At 39.1% G+C, this 13,726-nt stretch overlaps 1 protein-coding gene across 1 annotated transcript in view; it reads right to left on the reverse strand. All coding sequences in view use genetic code 11, as the record gives it.

Annotated features, from left to right (window-relative positions):
• Positions 1-7,414: 7,414 nt before the first annotated feature.
• EGR_04202 (Homeobox protein SIX2) overlaps positions 7,415-13,726 on the reverse strand; it is a gene marked incomplete at both ends in the record, with an annotated part of 11,769 nt that continues 5,457 nt past the window's right edge. Inside the window, one exon of the mRNA XM_024493451.1 lies at positions 7,415-7,913. Coding sequence (XP_024352152.1) covers positions 7,415-7,913 — 499 coding nt within the window. The remainder of the gene's footprint in view (positions 7,914-13,726) is intronic.

A 13,726-nucleotide genomic window follows, 5' to 3' on the forward strand; every position in this document is an offset into this window, starting at 1 on the left:
AAAAAATGAAGAATTAAAACAAACAGCTAAAGTACTACATAGCCCCTCTCATCTTTAAAACATCGTCCCTTGCACTACCCTTAGACATCCTCCCGCGTCAGTCCTCACAACGTAGTCGTTACCGTAAGAAAAGCACCCGCGATCCAACCTTGTCAGTCACCGAATTTGCGTGTAACAGAGATGATATCTGACTGCAAATTCGTTGATCCCTCTTGGCTACTTTACTGGATCTATGGATTCATCCCATTTGGGAGCTGTTTTGAAGGAAAAGAAAATAGGCTAGCCATCTTGTATGCCCATCATCAGTCGTCATAAAAATGGTCTAAAAGCAGGGTCATTTACCGAAGGACAATGCTCAAAGTAGTATCGTGGGGATGAAGCTTTGCGTCTGTTCCTCCTTGTTGCTTTGTCTTCACATCAGTGCTGCTCAGCCACATCTCTCTGGATTCTATCCAACTAGTAGAGCGGTAGAGGAGGTATCGCAACAGATACTGTGTGCGGTTCCGTAACGAATATTTCCACATGGTATAGGGGTAGTGTCGCTTTATCTGTTAGTAGCAATCCTGCAAAATTCGGGGATTAGGTAGTTGTTAGAGTTCGTCACAGGTGTACCCACCTGCAGTACATGCCCTTCTTCCGTCACGTTGAGGTATAGTATGGTGTAAAAGAAGGCGGGTAGTCGTGCTTTAAAGTCGGATTCGGTTTCCCCTGCTCCAAGACCTCCTTGAGGATGAAAGAAGTCACATTGCGGGGCGAAATATGCATTGCCAACGTACCGAGGAACTGGGAAGCTGATAATATGACCCCAAGCCCTGTTACTCAGTGAAAATGTAAAGATGAAGCCATAGGTGCCCTTGAAATTAAAACGAAGAGTTAAACAAATGGCCAAAGTTTTATAGTTATATATGTACAAAATTTATGCAATTATTAGGTTGTTGCCTAGGTATGTATTCTGAATGGATGCTTTTATTAGTCTGCCATATGTCCTAGACTAGAGTACGTGTTACAGCAAAAATGGAGGTTTCAGTCACAAAATAAGTAGTACACAAACAGAATTGATCATGTTATCAATGGTTACAAATCTGGAAACACAACCTTCAAAGTACAAAATATTAGATAGTTAAATAACCACGCAACCATACGCCAAACAAATTTCATAACGCTTGAAAATACCTTACCGATCCGGGCAAACGGATTTCCTTCTTTCAGTGTCATATCGTCTACCATGTTAATTCTAAATAATCTGCTAAATGTTCTGCTATGTAGACTTACTACTTTTGTGACCTAAAAAATTAACGAGCACAAAATCTTTCCAAATTATTATTGGTGTAATTTCGCTTTCTTTTCTACTAAGCGAGAAATTCTCTGGTCTATCTCCAACTGGACTAAAGGCCTTAGGGTAAATGGTGGAATTGCACTGGAGGCGAATAAAGTTGATGACACTCTCATTGCAGATGTTGACAAATGCCTTTCTGAACTTTACTATTATGCTTCAAGCACCTATAAAAAGCGCCTTTAAATGCATTGCTTCTCACTTCATTTTTAACTTTAATTGAGTCTGCATTGAAAAAAAAGGACAACGCGCTTTTACCATTTCTCGACTTTACCGAATGACAAAGTCACTTAGTTAGCCTTATCAAATTTACTCAAGTAGTAATTGGTAAATATAATCAGTGGTTATTAGGAGTTTTGACTTTTCCTCTCTAATATATCATTTAGTGCTGTTTCAGATGCAAATAAATGAACAAAATAGTAAAAAATACTGAAAGTGTCATACCATATCCCGTAATGTTAACTGTGGTGCATTACCCCGAAGACAACAGAAGACATAATGCTAGGGCAGAATATGCATTACCGAGGGCTACCGGCATGGCCTGTAGACCAGACCGCCCGGCGAAGGTACAATGGCGGAGCCATAAGTGACCCATTACCAAAACCGAGAGTTAAATAAACAAAACATTGCATTAGTGGTTTTACAAATCAATTGAAGCTTCAAAATGAAGGATAATAAAATTCACATACTTGTGTACGACGAGGAACGCCAATCGTTTCTCAAAGCCCTCATTGCAATATTCCTATTTGAAGAAATCTTTTTGCCAGAGTTGGGAGAAGAAAACACAAATTATGGTGTAAAAATCTGTGAAGTATTCGTTTGATTTTGCACATTTTCATAGGCACCCACCACTCAGTAGCCCTAGGGAAATATAAACATCTCGGAAATGTACTGTCTAAATAGTAAAATCACAGTGTTGAAAAGGCTCCTCTCCCCAATTCTAATGCTCAAATATGTATGCTTATTGTAGAAATTCAAGGAAGAATCACGGTATACTATATTTAGACACATTTTTAAAGAGATTCCTTGTGAATTTATGGTTTACACCAAACTCGTGGCAAGTTGACAAATGAACTTTGACGCGACACTTTAAGGTGAACCATCCAACACTCTCGGAGACCTTCGATTTCTATATTGGAATGAATAGTTTACTAATTTGTCTGTCCGGGGGGGGGGTTGGAGTACAATGAAGCTGTGCGATGTCCATAGGTATGCTTGCAACCACGATGAAAAGCGAATTTTAAGACTTGGCATAAACATTGTCAATCTCTGCAAAACTCCCCCTTATTCTTCCTCTTCTCTCTAGGTGAATCATCACCTCTCCCCTTCAATCCTATTGCCATCGCCTTAAAAGCAGCATAAATTTTACGCAACTTAAAAAATCTGTTATTAAAATTCCCTGATTATTTTTTTGTTGATGAGCTATTAAATAAGATAGTATAATTCGGGTTGACTATGTGACATGAGGAATAACTGAGCACTTAAATTATCAACCCGAATTTTTATTTACTGGGTGTATAAACAACAGCCTTAAGCTTTAGAATTAAGATTTTATGGACCAAATCATTTGACTCATTCAGCAATGCGTCAAATCCTTCTTATACCTGCCATGATGAATTTCTATACTAATTTTCCTAATAACATATTTAAGACTCAACTAAATCTTACGACTTTGGTTGACCAAATCAGTAGCCAGGAGTTGGAAAGAACAATAAGAGCTAAAATAGAATAGAAGTTTGTGTTCTACAGTAATAGGAAACTTATAAAACCGTATTGTCAAGATCACAAGTGTCAACGCTATCAGAATGCATGGGTCATAGCTGAGCCGAATCTCACCCCCCGTGTAATGGCACAGCTACTGCTTCTACCCTACCACCTAACACTGCCTAGCTGCAAAGCGCCTGCGATGTGCATCTAAATAACAACCAGAGAATGGGCGACAAAGTCGAAGCGGGGTGCCTTTTTTCGATGAACTAGTAGAACCAACTAATGTTGACGCTGTCATTCGCGGTCTAGGAGAAGTACTACATTTACAGATTTGCGGAAGGGCAGTCTAAATAAATGATTCCTCGCATTCATAATTGGATTAGCAGTTTACAATGTGCAAGAAATTATCAGACTTTGAAAGTAATTTAAATAGGTATTTTTTAAAAAATTTTGCGAATTGAACTAAACCAGTAGGGTTGGTAAAATGCTGCGCTTGACAGCATGCCATGTTCATTGTTCTTCAACTAAGAAGACAGGATTTTGATGTGGGGACAAAGCCTTATAAAAACATATCACTAATGTGTCTAGCCACAACCCATTCAAACTTCGCCTTGTTTGTTCTGCTAAAAATATGCCCCAGATATCCTCTGACGACGGCGGCAAACGAAGCATAGTTTGATAGCACGCTCATATGGTTGATTATTACTGTTATGTTCCATCTTCATTCATTTCAACATTTGGGTTTTTGACTCTGTGCGAGAAAAGAGATGGCATTAAATTTATTTCAATCTCCACTACCAGTTTCCGTGGCTCATCTAAAAAAAATTGCGATTTGGCAAGCGCTGTCATGCCTTTGATACGTCAGCTTAAAGCAATTCATGAACTTGTATGCTTACATGGATTTTGGTAATTTTAAGGTAGTGTTTGGTGTTAAATAAAATTTATAAAAGGCGAAGGTAAGTTCTTGTGTGGGTAAACAAAGAAAAGGTATAATCTCCACTTTCCTTCTGTATTGTGTGATTTGGAAAATTAAAGTGTAGAGGCAAAAGATACCCATAACTATGTATCATTTATTCTATTTTTGTCCATTTGCAGTCATTTGATCTAGAAGGTGATTACGCCCTTAAAAAATTCCTTAATCTTCTCAATCCCAAAAATTTTAGAGTTAGAATATCGGAAGAGAAAACAGCAAAACATAAAAATAACCAAATAAGTGGACCAACCTTAGCTTATTTACTCCGAGGTGAGTCAAACATTCAAAGTGTCTAAATTTATTTATAGGGGCACTATTTTAGTCGCAGGCTTTTGATAGCTCTATTTTGTTGATGGCGAACAAATAACGAATATAAACGCCGTATTTGTGGTCTTTGAGATATGCTGTACCACCCTGAGACTGCCCTAGATAAGAAAGAAGACGCTATGCTTTGGCAGAATGTATACATTCTACTAGCACGGCTCAGAGACTAGCCCACTTAGCGAAGGTACAATGGCGGAGCTCCTAAGTGGTCCGTTATCAAAATCGAAAGTTAAACAAACAATTAAATCATCATAACATCCTAGTTCTTTACTTCTTTTGGCTCATCATTACGTATTCAGAATGCGGAATTGAGACAAAGTCTATTCGATTCTTGGCTTGAAGCTTTAATGCATAATAGATATGACATTCTGTATCGGTAGGATTACCTCTTTGGCAATGCATAAGCCTACTATTACCTGCTAGAGTATTTGTTTAAAGCTCTAAAAATATACTCCAAGCAATTTTTGGGCAGCAGTATAAGTAAATACCATTGTTTCCTGTGCCTTTAAATAATCATTATATACTTCACTGTGCATTGTCACTTAAGTGAAGTGTCTTCACGCATGATAAATGCCTGATTTTATACCTGATTGTGGCAGTACTAAGCTGTAGACAAGACGCTCTTTTGTGTCTTTCAGTAAAAATATGCCTGGTCACGATATAAAGCCTGTCACAGATGAACACATGAACAGGTTGATCTGGGCACTGACAAGAAACATCAATAATGAAATGTGCTTGCAGGATGACAGTTCGTGGGGATGAATTGTCCGCATCTTCATTTGCACGGAAGTTCGCCTTGTCATGAGTGGGAGGCGAAGCTGCCTTTGCGCTAGCTTCTTACGGAACAGTTTTTTACCCATTTCCCCACTTTGTCAACTTTGCGTCCACACATCAGTTGTGAAAGTGCAAGCCATTAGTAGAATGCACTTGTACGCATCCGCGGGTCAAGAAGGATGTTGGATTTCTTTTTCCTCACCCATAAGCGCAAGTTTTAGCCATTTAAAAATCCTCTAATGTTTTGATTTTTGCACCTGGATGGATCCGTGTTTGAAAGAAGTAACTTTGCCTAATTAAAAGTGGTCCTAACAAAACATTTCAAAACCAGCAATTAAAGAATAAGAAGATGTTTCCACTCCAAGGCATGATTAATGTACGAAAGTTTTTTTCCTAATTTTTGAGTGATTCTTTATATTTGCAAGTCAGCATGCACTTGAACATTAAGATGCTTTCAGCAGGAAACAAAACCGCTGTGTTCTCGGTTATAGTGCTCACAGTTGCCAGAGGAGACTGATGGTGGCATGCTAAATATCTGAACCTCAAAGCAGGCTTCTGTCTTGTTTTTCAATTGATGTCTGTCAAAAATTGTCATTACCTAACTGACCCTTTACTTTTCAACTTCTTATAACTTTTCACTTTTAGGTCTAAGTGAATCCCTTTGTGATTATGAGGGTCGATGTCAAGGTCTTTGATTTGCCCACCCATGTGAGATCTTTTTATCGAGGTTATAACACCGTATTTTTCAGAATAAGCGAATTAAATCCTTCCCAACATTCCAGATCTTAATCTCTAACTTTATTTTTTCAAAAGATCTGCATGTATTAATTTAATTAATCCCACAATAGTGGGTGGTGCAAAGGCACGAAGGGGTGATCCAGCTGGGAATTGCAATTACAAATGTTTTCAGTAAAACAGAATTGTTTGATGCTTTGCTTCCTACTTCGGCTTCCCTGTGGAAAGGAGAAGTTAAAAAATTCTTCACTAATAATTAAATTAAAGTGTCTGTCCATTCTGCTTCAGCGGCCGGGTTACTGTTCGTCGAAAACTGTACACCTGTGGGAGTGGCAGGCTATTTACCTGAGACTTATTTTCATCGCCACTTGAAATCCCCTCCAATTTTTTAGAGCTGGGAGTAGTTAAACTCATACTTTTTCGTCGCACGAGGTGCGTTTTCGTGTATCGCTGAATTAGCTAAATATACGTATGTGGGCGATAATATAATCTAATAGTTGAACCAACACATAATTCCATACACTTTGTCCACGAAACCTGGTTTTACAACAAATGAAGAAAATCTTGAAATCATACTAAAGATGTGCAAATCCTGCTAATGAATTTAGCCTTTGCCTTTTCTTCTCTTTTATAACATCTCAGATCAATGTTTTCTTAAAACCTATTCAGTCCAAAAAAACACCAGTGATTGCTTTCTAAGTTGGAAAAAGAGGAATTGCGTTGACACTAATTTTTCTGAAATGCTAACACGCTTCTACCTTTAATAATGCAAGAGTTGTAGTTCGAAATAGCCTCCATTTGGAAATAGGAATTATAGCCCCTAGACAGTCATTTTCATTTAGTAGATGTAAAATAGCCTACTGAATTTATATTAGTAGCAGAGCTGCAAAGTGAACGTAGTGGTACCAAAGGCAAATCACCCAAAATACGTCTCGTAAAACATACTCATAAACAAATAGATGGATTTGTGTAGGTACGGCAAATTGTATCCCTTTTTAAAGCTGTCTAGTACGTTCCAATAAATGGTCTAGGCTGCTTTCTGGCTTTTCGAATCAGATTAAATGGTAGTGGGGAGCATTAAGGCACGACTATGTGTTGACAATTCAGCATCACGAAATGCAAAACTGCACCTTAAGTAAGTGAATTTGTTATGACTAGTCTCGCAAAAATGATGCTACTGGTACCAGTAGTTTATTTCGTAGGATCCTGAGTCACCTAGGCGATCTTAGAGGCCTTGGCCTAGGGCAAATATCTAGTACATCAAGATGGTGATTAAGCCACAGAAGGCTGAAGAACGCGGATCATTAACTATGCAATAAAGTAAATATCTTTTACAACCATTTTTGTTTCATTTCGCAACTGTTCATGTCTAGCAGTCACATCTCCATAGTACTACCTAGGCAGCGTTATCTGAAGTAGAACAGCAAGCAACACAACATGGAGGCTTTTATCAGTTCTTTGTTTCGAGTGTGCACATTGTTTCTGTTTCGCATAGGCTTTAGCAAAACGAAAGGAGATTTAAAAACAGAACCGTATCACAGAACCGTGGCACAGGGCAGGCCCCTCATTCACTCCGTCCAATGCAGAACCACCTGGGGAACTTGCTGTTGCGGCAGTGGCAGTGGTATTGGCGGTGGTGGTAACACCTGTGTGTGAGGGTTGAATGTGGTCGGTGGTGTGCTGGTGTACTCGTCGCTATGACAACCCTCTGAGTAGTTCTCGAAGGACGATGTTGGATGGGAGGGTGAAGAGATCGATGGCTTCCAGTTTGGAAGTGATGCGAAGTCACCTGCTGGTTGGTAAACTGCCAAAGGTGCATTGGAATCTGTGAAGACTTGTGCGGGACTCCTGTAGACGCTGTAATCGTCGAGAAATGTGGAAGGGTGAGGCGGATAATCATTGGATGCACTCCAGGTCGTCTGCAAACCACATGTATCAAATGGCTGATAGGAGGATGTAGCAGTCAGAAAACATGACTGACTCCTCAGTGCCGTAGTTTCGCATTTTTGCACATCTTCAGGGGCAGCTTTTGACACTGCCGACTTCCAGGCCGACGAAGAGGAGTTACTGAAATATTAATAAGCTACTTACTTAAAATTAACACCAGCATCTGTACTTCATTATAAGAGGCGCGTCCCCAAATTACTCGCCATATTTTCTGACCTGCAATTCTTTTGAGTTCTAAACAGGCCTTTTATTTACATTTTAGTGCATTTGATCATTTGCTACGATTTGACCTGAGTTTTTTTATTTTAATCTAACCCAGGTGTGAATAGACGAGAAATCCAAGTGGTAATGGACAGGGCCTTTAATGCTTGTTTTGGTTGGTGAAGACTGCTTATCCAAAGGATTTTGATGATTCATTCATTTACCTTAAAACCAATCTTTGAAGCTAGATTCCACTGGATACCTTGAACTTTGTTTAGTGTAACAATATTCATAAATACCGGAAACTAGTCTTTATTCCTACAAGTTGAAATCGTGCGACGTGGGCATATTGCCTTGAAATAGCCAAAATGGTGGAAATTAAAAAACAAATGCGACCCAAAATTGACAATAGAGAGGTGTGATTTTCTATTCAGTACAATTCGGCTTTTAAACGCTGCCTTGTAAAATGGTTCACAAGTGCCGTGAACCACTTTTCTACAATTTATGAAACAAATTGATTAAAACTGTGGGAAATTTTTTGACACTGATTTTATGTGAAGATTTCTCTTCTGCTGGCAAAAGCGATTTCTACTGAGATACGTCATTTAGTGTGATTTGCCGTTAGAAATGTGTCATGTGTTTGATTTGGATTTCGTAAAAAAATCAGTCTTTTGCTTCGGCAAAAGGGAAGCATGTAAATTTGCTTCATATTTGTACCATTAAGAACGCAAGTGAATAATAAAGCTTAATTACCTGTTTTAGTGTTTCTTAATGCCAACTTCTAACTTTTTAGCATGAAAATTTGCAAACCCTTTTGTTTTGTGTAAATCCAAACTTCTATGCTTTGTCTTAGAAGCAATCAATTCAGGGAATAACCATTTTAGTGTATTATAAGTCAAATTTTACTATACTTTTGTAGCCGATACAGCGTTCTCAGCACGATTGCCAAGGTATTAAATGCAGCATAGCATCAGAAGAGCCAGGCTAAATCAAATGTGAAAACATAAAGTGCTGTAGAGGCATAAAAAGCTTCAATTCACTGAACGTGCATACTCAAGCCTGAGCTAATATGTACTTAAAGCGTGATAGTCGAATAGAATGGCTCTAAATCTGGATTAAATAAATATTACCAAACACAAAGCACCACAATTTAATAAGAGCAGTGAATGAAGGAAGTCAACCTGTAGGATGGACTTAGTAAGGGTGGCATAAACACGATAGATAGTGTCGAAATGGTCAGCTTTATCTTAACTTTTTGCATCACTCGCTACCCAGACAAAGGCGGTGCACGTTTCGTGTCAGGCGGTGGTGATTTTAGGACGAGTCTCACCTAAATCTATTTTCACCTTTGCACCATTGTCCTATTCTTGCGGGAGTTCCAAATATCAAGCTGTTACTCTTGCCTTTTAAAGAGGGGAATAAACGAAAGAACACTGTAGTGCGTATCCAAAAATTTCATCAGGATTATCTCAACTGGCCTAGAGCTTTGTACGGCGTTACGAAATGCTTTGCGCTTGTACCGTAGATTTAGTACAGGCATAAGTTTGTGACAGACTTAATTCAAAGTTTACCTGCGTATTTTAAGTTAAAACTATCAGTTGCGTCAACTTTATGAATTCTAACGGTTCCGATTCGCTATGACACATCCCTTTCTTCAATGGTCATACCATTCCATTATGGCTAAGCCTTATCCGTAACCACTCAGTACACCTCTGCATAATTCAAAGCATGACATTCTCCTTCCTGAATCAAAGTGTTTTGCTGCAAATGCACTCAGTAAGTTTTTCGTCAAAATTCGGAACTTTAAAATAGTAAGTGCATTTCTAAAGATGGCACGACCTCCAAAATTGACTTCTAAATTTATGCATGAAGTTTACCCCAGCCAGTGGAGATCAAGTCACCGATCTCAACTAGTAGAGACTAGTACAGTCGCAATTTCTGTTTGGAATTCAATGAGGATCTGAGCTTATTTATGTCCACATTTGGAAGTGAAAGTTGAGAAGGTACTCACGAGTATGTGGTAGGCAGTCGGAAATTTCCACGCGTATACGAAGCGAGAAATTCGACCCTGTACAACCACACTCTGAGGTCTTGAAGATGGCCCAGATTTCCAAAAATACATTTCACCCCTTTTCTAAGTCTAATCAAAGCGCCCGTCCAAAGGTCTGAGGACGTTTACTTCTAACACTGAAGACAAATGGTTTAGTACAAGGCATGCATTAGAGTCACAGACAATTTCTGCATGTAATTCCAATGTTCAAAGTGCTGTTACCTTCAGACGATTTAAAGCATTGACTTTTGCAGCATCGATAAAACTTGGTCTAGGTTGAAGGCATATAGTTTGCATTTATATGTGGTCGTGTTTATGTGTGCCCCAGATGCGTAAATAATATTTGGAAGGACGGGAGAATGTGCAATAATATCGCCGCACCACTATTCTGAAAATACCCGCGGAAGAGATTTGTTTTCCTGTGTGGGCACTTCTCCCTCTATCCCTATATCTCTTTTGTAGTTTTTAACCCTCCCCTTGAGTGTGGGGATGTGTTTATACAAATACACACACGTGTGTACACCAAGCTATGTCTGCCGACGCTGCCACTTTTATTGGGGTGTTTTAGTGAGCTGCCTGTATGATTTATCGTTTTAAAAAGGTGGTCCAGCAATTCGTGTATCACTGACATACACACGTTGCAATCCCACTATACATTGCTGACTCCTTTTTAAGTCCATCTTTAACCGTGCGAACGGCAGAGATGGACGGGACTCTCTAGCAAGGAGGGAGGAAGAGAGCGAAAGAGCGAGAGAGAGAAGTGCACCCCATCACCCCCGTTAACCTTTAAATCCCACCAATGTGTGCCCATTCGCAATCAGGCCAGTGGGACCTGATGTCATGATAGGGTTTTTGTCAAATGCTCGCATCCCCCACAAGCATTGCTATCACCACGGGCCATGCGTGCATGCACCTGTAGTAGAAGGGCGGCAGTGGCGGCAGCATCGTTAGTATCATTTCAAAAAAAGACATTAACGCCCCACTCAGGTTGTGCCTGCACACACACACACGAACGCACGCACAGTGAATCAGGGGTTAGTCACGACGACACACGGGCGACAAAAAGGGGCAAAGCAGAAGGGAGGTGGGACCTAGGGAGGAGCAAGAAAAAAACACCCTAACAATCATGATTCAGCATTCTATGACTTTGCACACACACACACACGCATCTGCACACACACCCGCGTCATTGATCATTATTATCAAGCACACTTAGAAAAGTCAACTTGGGACTTGTTTGTTTTCCCTCCCTTTCGAGTAGCCTACTGAGCCCACTACCTGACACATTCACCTTTCACCTACGGTGATAACCATAGCATAACACTGACAACAGTCAGAGTCATTGTCACGGATTGGCAGTTTTCAGTCGCTAAAATTAACATTGTCATTTTTAATTGATCACTCTTTTTATATTATGTAGCAGTAGGTAAATCACGTATTGGGTTCTGTAGATTGGCAAGCTCAATTGGCTCTCAAGTATATTGAAAGTGGTTCGTGGAGATCCATTGCCACTAAAACCATTTTCCTATAATTGACAACCTTGTGTTAATACTTTGATGGAACATCCACATTTTGCCCACCAGTAACACTGGTGACAGAACCACCTATCGAGTCATGCCTTGCTTGCAACTGACCTCGATAAGCAATTCCACTGTCGTAATTACAGACGATGCAGATTAAAGTGAAGTCAGTGATTTTTTTGTGCACCTCTGTAGCTGTTTGCCCAGGGGATGGATATGTTTGCAAAAGCACCAACTATTCCCATCACTACGTGTCTAGTTTGTCTTACCACAGTCTTAAAAAAGTGATGCGTGCCGGAGTATGGCGTTTCTTTTCTCCGTGGGTTCATTTTCATTCATCACTGCCACAAGCATCAAGCGTGTATCATTTTTGTTTTGGCTTCTGAAGGGCCTACTTGTATTCGATTAATCAAACATCTCAACAAGTGTCTGATGTCTTCTTGTAGTGTTTTTTGAAGTCTACCTCTGACTCTTTGAAGCTCGGAATTACGCTGAATTCGCCGTAAGTAGATAAGGTGGATGAATAGCTATGCGATAAACCTAGTTCATCAATTCCATGTTATGATACAAATTTACCAGTCCCTCTTTTAATCTGTGAAGCAATTAAATTTGTCTTTTAAGAAAAATTTTGGTGAAAATATTCATTCATTACATTGGTCAATTCAGCGTGGAAATTTTAGACACAGAAACAAGGGGAATTCACACGGAATCGTACCATGTGAATACATTACTGCAATCTCCTATTTCATTTTTCAAATATCATCAAATTAAAAATCATGAGATCCAGAACCCCTCATGAAGTATAATGCTCAAATAGCAAACCCTTTCATAAGATGTGGTAATAAGAAGGAGGGATTGGCACCGTAGGCAAAATGCATCCATCACTTCGGATTTCTAATGCCTTTTAAAGTAGTTGTATGGCCTTGTTTTAACATTTAGCAGTTGTCATCTTATTCTCGTTGACGTGGAGACGATACACCTCGGCAGCTATTAAGTGGGTGACGATAATAAAAAATCGCCATGTTGAAATTCTTCAGCAATTTCGTTTAAAAGTAGGTTGTGTGGACAAACGTACTCAAAGTATCAACACCAATCCCTGTGTCCATGGAAGCGATAGGAATTTTGATGCACTATCTACCCTCTTCAAATTTATAAAGAACTTTTGATGCTAAATTCATAGATTGAAATCCTTACAATAAACTCATTGCTGAAGTGTGGATAATCACCATGACATAACTTATTCAAAGGTCCATTTTACCCAGACAAAATTTCTCGTTTTACCTATTAGTAGATGACACCTAATTCATATCCACTAAAGGAAAAACAAGGCAACTCGTGGTGAGCTGGGTTAGTTAAAACGTGAGTTTTGGAGGACGTGTGTATGAATGTTGACTTAAAACGGATCCACCAATTTCCCGTTTATAGCCCGCAGAATACATTTTTCATTCAGCTAGTAAAAAATGTCAAATAATATTGTGAAAATTGAAACATGCTTTGGTGACCTCCGCCTTGTTAACAAACGACTATCATGAAAATTTGCTAATTCAAGAATTGTCCTAAAATAGTGAAAAGTGTTTGAGTTGGGTTAGAAGCATTGGCTTTGTATCACTTACAGTAAAGGAAAAGGGTATTTGTGGAATAATTTTGGCAATTTTGCTAAGTAAGGAACAGAATGAAGACGCTTTCTCCAGCGAAATAAGTATTTCTATTTGTAGAAAGTACGTTCAAACTATTTGGATTGTAAATTTGTTTGGAATTCACACCCTGAATACTTTTCATTGTCATTATTTTGGAAGTAGCGGATGCTATATCAACGGACTGCCAATGCATTTCATCGTGCTTTAGAATTTGATTCAATAAAGATTAACGGTAATCAAAATACTTTAAATGGTAAGAACTTATTTTGAGCGGATGTTTACTATTTTCTCAAGTCTGTAAGTAGAACTTTTAGCCAGCAACTACCGTAACCACATCGTAAAGGATATTGTCACCAACCAGTATGCTCTCCGTCCCGATCAGAATACGTCGCACTGCCTAAATCCATGGATTAATCTTTTGACAAAAAAAGAAAGGATGATTATGTAAATTTTATTGCTTTAATATTTGGTGGGTATAACACTGGAAAGTTACCTGTCTCAAAATCAAAAATCTCTTATGGTTCT

Source organism: Echinococcus granulosus, assembly GCF_000524195.1.
Source record: "Echinococcus granulosus chromosome Unknown EG_S00025, whole genome shotgun sequence".
In the NCBI taxonomy this organism is placed as follows: domain Eukaryota; kingdom Metazoa; phylum Platyhelminthes; class Cestoda; order Cyclophyllidea; family Taeniidae; genus Echinococcus; species Echinococcus granulosus.